We start from the raw sequence: 15,950 nt of genomic DNA, 5'->3' as shown, positions 1-15,950 counted from the left end.
AAGCTGACTCATCTATGGTTGGTAGAAAATGGCTGCCGGCTGTTTGGCTTATTAGCCAATCAGAGTTTGCGAAGCCGGGAGATAGAGGCGGGTCTGCGGTCTGGACGCCCGGAGCCGGCAGCCATTTTGGCGCTAGTGCGGAAGTTGGAGTTGTGTCCTCGGAGCCCGAGCCGGAGCGGCCGACCGACCCTTCCCTCCTTTCATGCTCAGGTAGCGCCGGGCGCATCGGCTCCTGTTCTTCCTTGTTGTCAGCTTCGCGAAGAAACCTACCCGAAAAGATGGCGGGCAGATTACCGGCTTGTGTGGTGGATTGTGGCACTGGGTAAGTACTGAGGTGCGATGTGAAGTTGGAGAGGCGGCTGGCTGTCGGTCGGTTCCGGGGCCGGTGTGGGTGTGGGCCGCCCGTCTCTCTGATCCGATTCACTGACTGGGCAGGGCTGCGGAGGGTACCGCGTCCATTAACCAGCAAGGTAAATGGCCGGGGAGAGGTGAAATGCTGATTAAAAGGCGGTGTTCATCTCTCCGCGGAAATCAAATAGCATAGCTCCAGGGGAAGGTGTGATTCTGGCGGCAGGAACAGCGGACCACGGTCGCTAACCGCCCTCCATTCAGAATCAACTGTAACGGCGCAGGTTTCCTCCCTTCCGCCAGCATCGTTGCACCTTTTAGCACCAGGTGAACTGGTACAACTCATTCCTCCCGCGTCGGGAGTGGCGGCCTTTTACACTGTCTTTTTTTGCCCTGAAGTAATTCTTGCTGAAAAACTGTGGGTAAAAAGGCCGCGAGCAGACAAGCGCGAATGAACTTCCGAGTTGTCAAAGCTCCTTCCTCCTTTCGTGCATAATTTCCTTATTAGGCTGTTTCTTTGTTAATGTTTAGTAGCTGATCGTGGAGACTTAAACTATTTCCTTTTTGGTGTTTTTTTTCAGACCTAGTATGTTTCAAACTGTTATATTTCAAATATGACAAAAGAGGCACTCGTTGATAATGGAAATGTTCACGTTACACTTTAGTAAAACAAATCCTAATATGTGAGCTATCTCATTGTGAATTTTGCTGTGTTGACAAGTGCCTGCGACCTTATGGTCTGTAAGCATATTTGCATGTTTCTCTTGGCACAGAGGCTGCACGTTTCGGCAAAATACACCACTAGTGAAGTTTATCGGATTCCTTGCTGTCTTTGGTACTGCAAAGTAGAGTTAAGCATCAGTTGTTTTTGTTTAACCCTATATGGTAAACCTATTTTTAAAATCAGTTGCATGGATGTTTTTTTTTAAAGTGGGAACAGATCTCCCAAGGTCTTTACTTGAAATGAGTATTACATTTAAAATGTTGAATAAAAGTATACAATGGGTTGAATATTATGGGGCGTAACTTTGTGGAGAATTAATGTCATTCTCTTGAGATGGTTCTTTAAAAATGTCTTTCTTGTCCTGTCTAGTGTGAATCGCCTGCACTAGCTTGCAGGAGGAATTTTGGAATTTATCATTGCTGCTTTCTGTTGCCTCAATTTCCCCCAATCGTAAGTCACTGATACTGACAACTTGTTGAGATTGGTGCTCATTTTGTTCTGGCATCCTGAATCCTGTCCTCGATTTTCATTATTTTAATCCTGGTTCCAAATTCTGGAATTCACTCCCAGACCACTCAGCATTTAATTCACTTCTAAATGTCACTTTCTGAGAGCCTTTAAAGTTTCGCTTGGTGACTGTCTAATTATCTTAACAACTTGTACTTTAAATATTCTATCACATTAACATACATTTGATCAAGCATTCAACATTGATATTTAAACAAAATCTATTCACGATGCATAAACTTCTAAAGTGAAAGGATCAGCTTGAAGTGATGAATGAGATAATTTAAATATTAGAATAAGTATGTCTACTCTGCCCATTGAAGTAAATTCTGCAAGGATGAAATACAGATATTGAATTATTTTGGTATCACAGCCATCAGAAACTGCTCTGACGGGTTAGTTATTTTGACATGATCCAGACAAGTTTATTCCGTTATCTACGGGAAGGAACTTGATTTCTTTATATCCCTGTTAACTAAGCACTTCATTACTGATATGTTGTCTTAAATGTACCTTTATAGAGTCATAGAAAAGTGCAGTACAGAAATAGGCCCTTCGGCCCATCTAGTCCATGCCAAAAGCATTTAAGCTGCCTACTCCCATCAATCTGCACAGAGATCATAGCCCTCCGCATCCCTACCATCCATGTTCCTATCCAAACTTAAATGTTGAAATTGAGCTCGCATCCACCACTTGTGTTGGCAGCTCGTCCCACACCCTCTCAACCCTCTGAAGTTTCTCCTCATGTTCCCCTTAAAATTTTCACTTTTCAACCTTAACCTATGACCTCTGGTTATAGCCTACCTAACCTTGGTGGAAAATCTTAATCTCTAGACAGTTTCTCAGGAGTGTTAATTATTTTGCTGATTAACCTAGAATAGGAACAAAGGTGACGCCTCACTGCTAAAGAATATTTAAGTGTTTTTTTTAAAAGTGAGCAGTTTATGGAATGATGCTATACTTGTATTCCTGGTGTAAAATATTTGCAAATGTGACTCTTCAAAGGTTGTCTCTAACTTTCAATTCGAAGATAAATAGCAGCTACAAATGAAATTACATTTGGAATTGGAAATTTTCCAAGTGCATGCATCAGTCAGAATATGTACTGGTCATGGCAGTTTGCATGTCTGTCTTAATTATTTTGAATTGCCATTTGAAGTCATGAGTAGTTTGGTTTCATTTTTCATCTACAAATCTTAAAAAGCATAGATTACATACCTAAAAACCTTACTTCTTTACACCAAAATATGGTTTGGAATAATGTCAAGTAATTGCTTTTTTTTTGGCATTTTTAAGTTAGTCTGTCCCGAGCCTTGTGGCCCATCATTAAGCATGTAGAATTTGTCTTGTCCTGAGAACTCTGTCCCTCTGTTTTTCATAGCTTAAAAGAAGCTGTAAATCTCAGTTTCTCTTCTGTTAATCTGTATCTCTATTATCAACCCCAGTTCAATGAAGATTAGAAGGTGTGCCAAAAAATGAGATGCCAGTTTGAAGCTGCAAAACAGGGTGATATGCATGCTAGACAGCTGAGTGTTCTTGTAACCAACAGTTCCAATCAAAAGTTAGTAGTCCAGTAATATTTAGTTGGGAATGCTGGTGCAACTAACCAGAAGAGAAACTTCAAGAGCATCTTACTCGATAGTGATAAGTGCCGAAGTTGATGCCAGGTTGTGCCTTGACATCTTCAGATAGAAGTGCAGAGTAAATGATCCATCTCTGTCCCCTTAGAGAGTGAGACTTCAGTCAATTTAGTTCACTTCATGTACCAAGAAATGGTTTATCACCAAATATTCCGAAGGTAAGAGGACCACGCAGCATTATGGCTGTGGTTCAGTAGAGCTGTGCTTCCACTTGAAATGATTCCATATGGTTACAACTCTGGCAGTGTAGACAATTGTCTGTCTGTTACTTTTAGGAAACATACCGAATGCAAACTGGCTAATAGATGCCCAATCAGTCTGTTCTCAGTCACGGAAGATCATATCGTCACAGCTATCAAGTGGCATTCTCTTTTTGACAATCTACTTACCATTATTTAATTAGTGTTTTTTTTACATCTGTCCTTATCACAGCCATGGGTTTAATCAACCAAAGAGCTGACTTCTAGAGATGATGAGAGTGACTGCCCTTATCGTCAGGGCAACAGGTTAGGGACAATGATGATTAAAATACATACTGTCATTGTCAGTGCAAGTCCCCAAAGCATAACATTTAGGGGGGAAGTAAGCTTCTCCAGTGCAGTGTGCTCAGCTTCCTTGACCTGCTCTCTACTCCAAGGTATAATTGAAAATCTTTGATTGGAAAAATGTGTAGTCATATCTGTAATGTTATCTCCAGCAGACAAGTGTAAATTGTTACTCCAAATCCGATGCAGCACAAAAAACGCAGAGAAACAACGCAATTAAAACCGCATATATAAGATAACTTGTTAACATAGATTATATATGCACACAATTACTTTAGCTTTAGGAGTGTCAGTGAATAAGTTGACGCTGACTAAAGTAGTGCGGATAGAGGTTCTGGTGGGCTAGGTTACTGGATGGAGGTGTTGATCAGCCTTGCTGCTTGGGGGAAAGTAAGTTTTTGAATCTGGTCGTGCTGGCGAGGATGCTACGTAGCCTTGTACCTGATGGGAGTGGGTCAAGCAATCCATGAGCAGAGTGGTGGGATCCTTCATGGTATTGCTGGCTCTTTTCTGGCAGCTGTCTGTATATATGTCCTTAATGTTGGATAGGCTGCTGTCAGTGATGGGTTTGACCATCCATTGTAACTCCTTCGTGTCTGCTGCTGTGCAGTTTCCATACCATGTAGTAATGCAGCATGTTAGGATGCCCTCTACTGTGCATCTGTAGAATCACGTGAGTATAGATGTGCGTTGTCCAGGTCTCTTCGGCCTCCTCGGGAAGTTAAGGCGTTGGTCAGCTTTCTTGCTTGTGCAGGATGTGCTCTGGGTCCATGAGGTATTGTGTGAGATGTCCACTCCCCAGTTTGAAACAGCTCACTGTTTCCACTGCTGTGATGCTGATGTAAAGAGGGCTGTGAGTAGTGTGAGTTTTCCTGAAGTCGATAGCCACCTCTTTGTCTTGTTGAAGTTGAGGAAGAGGTTACTTGCCTGATACCGGGCCTCGAGCTCTTCCACCTCCTCTGTCGGCCCTTTCATCGTTGTTGGTGATGAGTCCCACCACTGTCATTTCATTGGCTAACTTGACAATGTGATTACTTGGGTGCCTGGCAGTGTGAGCAGAGTGTACTGCAATGACACAGGACACAAACGTGCAGGGCATTTGTGTTAAGAAGTGGATGAGGAGGGGCGAGTTAGTAAGTTTGCAGATGACATGAACGTTAGTGGAATTGTGGACAGTGCAGAATGTTGTTGGAGGCCATTGATAGGATGTAGAACTGGGCTGGGAAGTGAAGTTCAATCTAGAGAAGTGTGAAGTGATTCACTTTGGAGGGTCGAATTTGAGGCCAGAACAGATGGTTAATGCATGATTCATGGCACTGTGGACAAACAGGGATATTGTCTTCAGTTTTGTTTGACCTATTATAGGAAGGATGTGGAAGCTTTAGAGCAGGGGTTCCAACCTTTTTATGCCGTGGATCAATACCATTAAGCAAGGAGTCTGTGGACCACGTTGGGATCCCCTGCTTTAGAGGGTGCAGAGAAAATTTACCAGAATGCTTGCTAATCCAAGCAGCCTGTCTTATGAGGACAGATTGAGCGAGCTAAGGATTTTATCTTGGGAGGATGAGAGGTGACTGGATAGTGGTGTAAAAGTTGATAATAGGTTTAGATCAAGTGGTTAGCCAGACTTTTTCCCAGGGATAAATGGATAATATGAGGGTGCATAATTTTCAGATGATTGGAGGGGTGTCAGAGGTAAGTTTTCCACACAGTGGCAGTGATGGAGGGGGGTGGGGTGTTAGCTGCAGTATAGGTGATAGAAAAATGGAGAGTATGTAAGCAGGAAGGGTTAAATTAATCATAGTGGGTTGAAAGTTCAGCACAGTGTAACGGACCGAAGGGCCTGTACTGTGCTGTAGTGTTTTTATGTTTAAATAAGGGAATTGGGTTTAATAGCACTGGCATATGGCGAGGAAGAACCTGTTATATCTGGGGGAAGGAGGGTGTCTGGAATCTAGCACGTACTGAGTCGTGGCACTGTCCCACCTAAGTATCTGGACAAAAGCTTGAATCACAGAGATATCAAAGACTGGTAAATTAGATCAATGTAGGTGGTATTTGATGGTCAGTGTGGATAGGGTGGGGCTGGTGTCTGTTTTGTTTCATGACTGACTCCCATTGGATATATGAAAAACTGATACTTGTGCATCGAGGTCTGTCAAGTTTGTCCTTTTGAGGGAATATGAATGAGCAAAATAAATGTTAACTTTTTACTTTATTGGAAGTTCTACGTCCTATACTTAAATTTCAGTACATTAAAAAGCATTGTTGCTTCCCTCCACCAAACTCTTGTATGTTGGGTTGTATTAAAATTGTCTCAACTAAATCTGTTAAGTGGAGTCATTCAAGCATGCCTTTTCTACATATATATGAGGATGTTGGTCCCTCAGAAACTTGTGAATCACATTGTGCCTGTAAGGGAGCAAAATGGAAAACTGAAATTTGTGCAACTGGGATTGTAGTTGCCAAGGAAACACATTTGAGAATATTTATAACTTGCATTAGAAGATGAGCAGGGATGACTTGATTTCAGTTATAGGACAAAGGCGTCATTAATTTTACAAGAATGGTTTCTGAAGCAAGCAATTCTTTTCATTTTGCAGCTACACCAAGCTTGGCTATGCTGGGAATACAGAGCCGCAGTTCATCATTCCATCATGTAAGTATGGTATTTCAGTGTTAGCAATAAATAGATACAAAATTAAACTTACTGACTGAGATTTTAAGATGGATCTTCAAATTAATTTCAATTTTCTAGTCCTACTATTAAGCAGAAGTAATTTGACAGCATTTAATTTGAATGAAAATAAAATGCACTCTATGGGCAATGGGTAAGCAGTGTAAATTGTCTCCATAGAATATTTACTTTCACATAAAATTAAAGGGTTATTTACAAATGTTGTAATATCTTTAGAGGCAATATAGACTTTGGATGCAAAACTATGCATTATAATCATAAACAACAGGAATTCTGCAGATGCTGGAAATTCAAGCAACACACATCAAAGTTGCTGGTGAACGCAGCAGGCCAAGCAGCATCTATAGGAAGAGGTGCAGTCACCTGACAAAGGGACTCGGCCTGAAACGTTGACTGCACCTCTTCCTATAGATGCTGCTTGGCCTGCTGCGTTCACCAGCAACTTTGATGTGTGTTGCATTATAATCATGTTCTGTTTGCTGTACTATAGTCACGGCTTAAATTCAAGTGTTTATGCAAGGAATACAATAAGATTTTCAATGAAAAGAGACAACATTGCATGTCTTCTGTGACTTTTACATGTTGTAAAGATCAGATTTAACTAATCTAGAATTTGGAACGCCAATTAATGAAGTGACCCTGGTGAATATTGAGATTGAATTACACCTTTTTATAGAAAGTCTTCCTGGTTTCAAATTTCAAAAAGATATTGGAGACATTTTAAATATTGAATACCTGCTTATGGTCTATATTGCCATACTAACTTATTTTAACAAATATTAATACATTGACTCTTAAGAATTTCTAAGGACAATGTCTTGTTTTACAAGGCACTTAAAATAGAAAGAACAAAACATCATTGATCCAGGCAGCAGCAAAGCGAAAAAAAGACCTGAGAATGCTTGGGTCAAGCTGCATTTATGGTGAGAGGAAGCTAATAGAACTGAAGTTTTGATCTCCACAGAAGCTGTCTGTATGCCAACTTTGAACATAATGACTAATTCTAATGTCTTCAAATTGACTCCTTTAAAAGGGGAATGTTTACATAAAGCTGCCTGGATTTTATGCAAATACAGTAAATGTCTTGACCTTCATCTGAGCACCAATTTGATCAATGTGCTAGTTTGTTGTGGGAAATTGGATATCTATCAAAAATCAATAATTTTTAAGCATGATTTTTGCAGGAGCTGTATGATATGTAATTTCAATTACTGACAGGAGATGGGCAGATTACTATTTGAATCTTAATAAATATTCTAAAATTTAATTTCTTGACCTTATTGAAAATGAGCCTGTGAAAATGAGAAGCTACCACCTGTCTGCTACACACAAGCTGTGACAAGGTTGTAGATATGATAGAACTACCAGAGAATCTGAATTATGACACTGAGGGAGAATGAAATAAGTTTTGGAATGTATTTACTGAAGAGACCTCCTGTCCAATAAAGTGTTTTGGTAGGCATTCTCAGAAAATATACGGATTTTTGTTTTGTTGAGCTTGTGCATTGTTCAGTTAACTGAGATTGAGGATTTTTACTTTGGTAAAGATCTAAAGTGGCTGCTCATATTGGGTTTACCTACAGAGCTATTTTAGCATAAAGGTTAAATGGCAGGGGATAGCAACAACTGCACATAACTATATATCCATCATTCCATTTACATTGAAGTGTAGATATGTTGAGGATATTTTGTGCATCTTTCCAGGTATTGTATCTCTGATTTTGAAACACCATGCTTACTATGAAAGGAAATGAGGTGCTGGACAGGAGAGAAGGAGGGAGAGAGATATCCCAAGGTTTAATTCATTATTTAAATCATGGAATATTAACAGCTGTTGGGCGTAGATTTTGTTAATCCTAGTGAAAATAGGGTTGTAGTAAGTTTTTTGATGTTAAAGTGTAAACCCTTCATTAATTCTTCAAATACATCTTTTCAATTATTCAGTACAGGTTTAAGTTAATAAATGTGCACATTTTATTTAGGTCTGCACATGCAAAAGAAAGTTTAACAGAATAAATTAATCCCATAATTTTGTGCTGTATTGTATGTTTCAAATTCTGAATCAAAATTATATCTATCTGTGGTAAGGTATGTTAATCAGGTTTAATATCACTGCCATATGTCATGAAATTTGTTATGCTGCAGTGGTACAATGAATACATAAACTCAGTTACAGTAAGTATATTTTTAAAAAGTGAAATAGTGCAAAAAGAGGGGGGATTAAAATAATGAGCAATACCCACAGCAGGTCAGGCAGCATCTATGGAAAAGAGAAAGTCGATGGTTTGGGCTGAAACCCTTTATGTGTTCTGATGAAGGGTCTTGGCCTGAAATGTTGACTGTTCTCCAGAATTTTGAATGTGTTGCATCTGCAAATTTTCTCTGTTTGTGGGGGAAAAGATGTTGTGTTCATTGGTTCAATGTCCTTTCAGAAATCAGATGGCAGAAGCTGTTCCTTGAATCATTGAATGTGTGTCTTCAGGCTCCTATACCACCTCCCTAATTGAAGGTAGCCATGAGAAGAGGGCATGGCCTGGGTGATAGTCAAGTCACTTTTTATTGCCATTTTGACCATAACTGCTGGTACAGTACACAGTAAAAATGAGACAACATTTTTCAGGACCATGGTACTACATGAAACAATACAGAAACTACACTAGGCTACAGACCTACCCAGGACTGCATAAAGTGCACAAAACAGTGCAGGCATTACAATAAATAATAAACAAGACAAAAGCACAGTGGAGGGCAGTAGGTTGGTGTCAGTCCAGGCTTTGGGTATTGAGGAGTCTGATGGCTTAGGGGAAGAAGCTGTTACATAGTCTGGTTGTGAGAGCCCGAATGCTTCGGTGCCTTTTGCCAGATGGCAGGAAGGAGAAGAGTTTGTTTGAAGAATGCGTAGGGTCCTTCATAATGCTGTTTGCTTTGCGGATGCAGAGTGTGGTGTAAATGTTTGTAATGGCGGGAAGAGAGACCCCAATGATCTTCTCAGCTGACCTCACTATCTGCTGCAGGGTCTTGTGATCTGAGATGGTGCAACTTCTGAACCAGGCAGTGATGCAGCTGCTCAGGATGCTCTCAATACATCCTCTGTAGAATGTGGTGAGGATGGGGGGTGGGAGATGGACTTTTCTCAGCCTTTGCAGAAAGTAGATACGCTGCTGGGCTTTCTTTTCTATGGAGCTGGTGTTGAGGGACCAGGTGAGATTCTCCGCCAGGTGAACACCAAGAAATTTGGTGCTCTTAACGATCTGTATGGAGGAGTCGTCGGATGTTCAGCGGAGAGTGGTCACTCCGTGTCCTCCTAAAGTCAACAACAATCTGTTTTATTTTGTTCACATTCAGAGACAGGTTGTTGGCTCTGCACCAGTCCGTTAGCTCCTACACCTCTTCTCTGTATGCTGACTCGTCGTTCTTGCTGATGACACCCACCACGGTCGTGTCATTGGCAAACTTGATGATGTGGTTCGAGTTGTGTATTGTAGCACAGTTGTGGGTCACATAGGGGTCCTTCATGATGAATAACACCTTTTTGAGGCATCATTCCTTGAAAATGTACTGATGCTGGGGAGGTCAGTGCCCATGATGATATAGCCGAAGTTCACAAACTTCTGCAGTTGCTTTTAATCCTGTGCAGTGCCACCCCCATCCATACCAAGCAGTGATGCAGCCAGGTAGAATGCTCACCACAATACATCTGCAGCAATTTGCAAGTAGAAATTCAAGGTACGGTATTGCTGCCAAATAGGATGAGTTTAGCCTGGAATGTTGAGCCCAAAATTAATATTTGATTACAAAACTATGATATGTGGTTTAGCTATTAAGAGATGGGAAATGAGGATCTTTTAGTAAAACTTTGTATTCCTTGTACAAGAACATCAGAATTTTGCAATCATTTGGCTTAGGAATAATGTCTGATGATTTTACTAATATTGGGAGCATTTGCACCCACTCCCCCTCTGTGTATATGTACACACGTATGAACGTGCACAACTTTTAAAATCCCTTCTTTCTGATTGAGATGATTGACCTGAAATGTTAAATCTTTCAGATCTTTTGAGTATTTACGAATTTATTTCAAATTTTTACTATAGACAGTTACTTTTTAACAGGAAATGGAACTGCATTTGGGGAGAGCAGGATATGAAAACGAAAATGTTGCGAACTGATAACATTTGAAATCAGGAAGGAACATAACGTAGGGTAATAAAAGCCTACCGTAACATTTGATCATGTGTTTGAGCTGAAGCATGGTTTTTAAAACAAAATCACATTTTCTTTATGGCAAGCAAGTCGTTACTTTCTATGAAGCAGTTTGATGCATCTCTGTGAGCATTTCCAAATAGGCCACAGACTTATTCTCTCATTGATTTGAACATCACAGTAACAGCATTTCCTTTCTGCTGTAGCTTTTTCGGGTGAAGAAAATTATTTCCTGTGCATTGGATATTTCAGCTTCGGAGTAGTGCTTGAGCTTCATGTGATCTCTAATTTTGCAATTTTTGCCATCTGGGAAGGAAGTGGCTAAGAATTATGTCCTAAAAGATTGCCGATGTCTGAATTAGAAAATATTCCAAGAAATACATACAGTTCATTGAGTCCTGACGAAGGGTCTTGGCCTGAAACGTCGACTGTACCTCTTCCTAGAGATGCTGCCTAGCCTGCTGCGTTCACCAGCAATGTTGATGTGTGTTGCAGTTCAGTGAAGTTTAAAGAACCGTTACCTACTTATTGAGATAGAAAAGGCAGATTTATTTTCCTTTCATAATCACTTTACTCATCTTCATATAGTTTAAGTTATTTCATATTTCATGTTCTTTATTAATGCTGCTCACAACTGAACATTTGATATTGCTGGAGATGAAGTAGTTCATGTAAATAGGGACATTAACACTTTCTTTTGCAAAGATCATGTTTCCATACGTCAAACTGAGACATTCAGAGATGCATGCCTTAAATGTTCCAATGATTGTTGTAAATAGATTAATGCTTTTACTCTGGAATTCGTCATGGACAAAGAATCCATCAGCCTAAATAAAATCAATATACAATGAAAATAGTAAATGACTTTAAATCATTTTTTCTGACTTTTTACAGCATTAATATTGTATGCATTTCTAAGAACCTTTGAAGTATTGTTTATGACATGTTTTGCCAACTTTCTCAAAAATTCACGATTGACACTATAATTGCAATTATGTTGTAGTTGAGAATGCTATTTGGAGTCTGGAGCTGTGGATGTAATAGGTCTTTATTCATCATAAGTAACCATGCTGGTGGTAGAATCTCCCAAATTCAAACTTGCATCCTAGTTTTTGAAGACAAAATCAGATGAACAAATAGAATTTCAAACGTTTCCATTTATTCTTTACCTTTATTTTGTGTGAACACTAAGTCATAGAATTTACATGAGTCATGGAGACCATAGCCCTCCAAATCCCTCCCACCCATCTATTTATCCATACTTGTGTGTATTTGTTAATAATATATCAGCATTAAATAATTAAAGCACTTTTGATATAGCGTAATTACATTAATATCTTCAGAAGCTTTGAGAATAAAACCCAGACATCTAAACTAGTATTGAGATGGCTGTCTGGATCCAGAAACATTCCAGGTATTCACTGACAGAGCAAAAAATTGCTGACCATTCTTGACAAGCTGTGTGCTGTAATAATGTTGACACCCTCCCCTTCACTTCATCCAGTTGGAGAGAAACTTGCCCTGGGTTGGAGAGACGCGCTGCTTCATTTACTGTATCTGCAGGAGCTCAAAATATCTGCTTGTTTCTAATGTCCGGACTTTAATCTATAATTTCTTAATATTAATGGATATTGCACCTCCCTCTTGTAGTTATAGTTGCAGTTTCTATGCAGTCTAAGTAACATAACTGTTGTCTTTTTGACTGTATTTGACCAGCGTATTCAAGAATGTGTCATGGCCATATAATGTTTGCTTTGTCCCCATGTTTACCATGCCTTTATGTACATGTATAGTGAAAGTTGAAGTCTTATCGATTTGCAAAGCATATCTCCAGTTACCTCCCTCTGAGCCATGGCTTGCTTCCTTTGCAAATAAATGTCTGTTTATGCATCGCCACTTCAAAACCAAGAATACATGTAAGTTAGTATGGAAGTAGTTTAAAAGGTGCCTCTTGTACTATATAGTCTATTCTAACTATGACTATTCCATTTATCAGCTTAATGTCTTTCTCAAACATATTCATTTCACACATTGACATCTGCTTTGCCTATGTGAATATCATTGAACACATTTTTTTCACTTTGCAATCCAAATGAAGTACCATTTCCTGTGAGGTTTCCTCTGAATTCCAAGTACTGTTGATATATCTGGGTTAGGGGTTCCGAACAATTTTTATTACCATTAACGGAGGGGTCCATGAACCTCTGGTTGGGAGCCCCTGCTGAAAGTCATCTGGATTAAGGCAAATGCTATCAGAAAGCTATATCTGTAGAAGATGGCAGTGCTTTTAAAACAAAACAAACTTAGTACTGTGACTGTCCTTGTGTATATAGAACAGGCCCCTTGATCCATGATATGCCAATGTATATAAACTAAACGTGAGAGGCTTCAATTCCAAAGCAACACAGACCAAAATAAATGCTAGAGGAACTTAGCAGGTCAACCAGCATCTAAGGGAATGGATAAACAGTCGCTGTTGCTGGCCAAGACCCTTCATCATGACTGGAAAGGAAGGGGAAAGATGCCAGAATAAAAAGGTTCAAAGGTTAATTTTATTAAGTATGTATATACAATACAACTCATATTAATCTTCTCCAGATGGCCATGAAATACAGGAAAAAATAGAAAAATTGCCATCACTCCTACATGAAAAATAAACTAAAACTCTCAAAATCCAAAATTGCCTACCCCCTCCCTCACACTAAAACTAACAGATCGTCCAAACCCCTTCCTCACAAAAATTAGCAATGATAACACCAAATCCCTAGCCCCCTCCCTCACAGAAAAAGCAGTGACAATAGCATCAAAACCCTACCCCCCCAACAGATATGTCCACACTGAAAAACACCAACAAGTGCCAACATCACACCCCAAATCCCTACCTTGCATCAGCCACTCCCAATTGGCAACAAGAAAGAAAACACCAAAAACAGAAGGAAAACATAATCCAGTAATCACAACTCTCAGAATATCTTAGGTATGTGAAGAGGAAAAAATTAGTTAAGACCAAAGTTAGGCCCTTGAAGACAGAAACGGGTGAAATTATTATGGGGAATAAGGAAATGGCAGATGAGCTGAACAGGTACTTTGGATCTCTCTTCACTAGGGAAGATACAAACAATCTCTCGGATGTAGTAGTGACCAGAGGAACTGAAGGAAATTCGCATTAGGCAGAAAATGGTGTTGAGTAAACTGATGGGACTGAAGGGTGATAAATCCCCAGGGCCTGAATGCCTGCATCCCAGGGTACTTAAGGAGGTGGCTCTAGATATTGTGGACACATTGGTAATCATTTTCCAATGTTCTATAGATTCAGGATCAGTTCCTGCGGATTGGAGGGTAGGTAATGTTATCCCACTTTTTAAGAAAGGAGGGAGAGAGAAAACAGGCAATTATAGACCAGTTAGTCTGACATCAGTGGTGGGGAAGATGCTGGAATCAATTATAAAAGATGAAATAGCGGCACATTTGAATAGCAATAACAGGATCAGTCCGAGTCAGCATGGATTTACGAAGGGGAAATCATGCTTGACTAATCTGGAATTTTTTGAGAATGTAACTATGAAAATGGACATGGGAAAGCCAGTGGATGTAGTGTACCTGGACTTTCAGAAAGCCTTTGATAAGGTCTCACATAGGAGGTTAGTGTGCAAAATTATAGTACATGGTATTGGGGGCAGAGTACTAACATGGATAGAAAATTGGTTGGCAGACAGGAAACAAAGAGTAGGGATTAATGGGTCCCTTTCAGAATGGCAGGAGGTGACTAGTGTGGTACCGCAAGGCTTGGTGCTGGGACTGCAGCTGTTTACAATATACATTAGTGATTTAGATGAAGGGATTAAAAGTAACATTAGCAAATTTGCTGATGACACAAAGCTGGGTGACAGAGTGAAATGTGAGGAGGATGTTATGAGAATGCAGGGTGACCTGGACAGGTTGGGTGAGTGGGCAGATGCAGTTTAATGTGGATAAATGTGAGGTTATCCACTTTGGTGGCAAGAACAGGAAGGCAGATTACTATCTGAATGGTGTCAAGTTAGGAAAGGGGGAAGTACAGCAAGATCTAGGTGTCCTTGTTCATCAGTCACTGAAAGTAAACATGCAGCTACAACAGGTAGTGAAGAAAGCTAATGGCATGCTGGCCTTCATAACAAGGGGAATTGAGTATAGGAGCAAAGAGGTCCTTCTGCAGTTTTACAGGGCCCTGGTGAGACCACACCTGGAATATTGTGTACAGTTTTGGTCTCCAAATTTGAGGAAGGACATTCTAGCTATTGAGGGAGTGCAGCGTAGGTTCACGAGGTTAATTCCTGGGATGGCGGGACTGTCATATGTTGAAAGGTTGGAGCGACTGGGCTTGTATACACTGGAATTTAGAAGGATGAGAGGGGATCTGATTGAAACTTGAGATTATTAAGGGATTGGACACGCTACAGGCAGGAAACATGTTCCCGATGTTGGGGGAGTCCAGAACCAGAGGCCACAGTTTAAGAATAAGGGGTAGACAATTTAAAACGGAGTTGAGGAAAAACTTTTTCACACAGTGGGTTGTGGTTCTGTGGAATGCTCTGCCTGAGTAGGCAGTGGACGCCAATTCTTTGGATTCTTTCAAAAAAGAGTTAGATAGAGCTCTTAAAGATAGCGGAGTGAAGGAATATGGAGAGAAGGCAAGAAAAGAGTGCTGATTGTGGATGATCAGCCATGATCACAGTGAATGGTGGTGCTGGCTCGAAGGGCTGAATGGCCTACTCCTGCACTTATTGTCTATAATATCAAAAAAATCCTTCCATCAGCTTTCGAAAAGAGCAGCTGCAAGAACAAAGTCCTTCCGTGAAGAGCAGCTACCACTCCCAGTTTGAATGCAAATGCCTCCATTGAGAGAGGCTGCTGACCACCACTGCATTTACCTGGATGCTTCAGACTTCCTCACGGCTTCGAGATGGAGTCATTCATAACTCCACACCCTGTCTCTGGTCTTTCCATGAGGCAGCTCATATTCTTGGTGCACCTGGACACAGCAGAGAATAAGATCATCTATCAAATATCAACCTGTTCATCACAGGCTCTGACAATTTCCATAACACAATCAAGACTAGCAGAAAAGTCTGTTATTCATTACAAATTTGGCCTTCATCAACCGTGGGACTGAGTTCAAGAGCCGAGAGGTAATGTTACAGCTGTATAGGACACTGGTCAGACCCCACTGGAAGTACAATGCTCAGTTCTGGTCACCTCACTACAAGAAGGATGTGGTACTATAGAAAGGGTGTAGAGGGGATTTA

The 15,950-nt window shown here is 40.4% G+C and overlaps 1 protein-coding gene across 1 annotated transcript in view; it reads left to right on the top strand.

Annotated features, from left to right (window-relative positions):
• Positions 1-91: 91 nt before the first annotated feature.
• actr3 (actin related protein 3) overlaps positions 92-15,950 on the top strand; it is a 44,841-nt gene continuing 28,982 nt past the window's right edge. The window contains exons 1-2 of the mRNA XM_063052478.1: positions 92-322; positions 6,368-6,423. Coding sequence (XP_062908548.1) covers positions 279-322; positions 6,368-6,423 — 100 coding nt within the window. The 5' untranslated portion in view covers positions 92-278. The remainder of the gene's footprint in view (positions 323-6,367; positions 6,424-15,950) is intronic.

The sequence above is a fragment of the Mobula hypostoma genome, chromosome 6 (genome assembly GCF_963921235.1).
Source record: "Mobula hypostoma chromosome 6, sMobHyp1.1, whole genome shotgun sequence".
Classification (NCBI taxonomy): domain Eukaryota; kingdom Metazoa; phylum Chordata; class Chondrichthyes; order Myliobatiformes; family Myliobatidae; genus Mobula; species Mobula hypostoma.
This window is presented reverse-complemented; position numbering and strand designations above follow the sequence as displayed.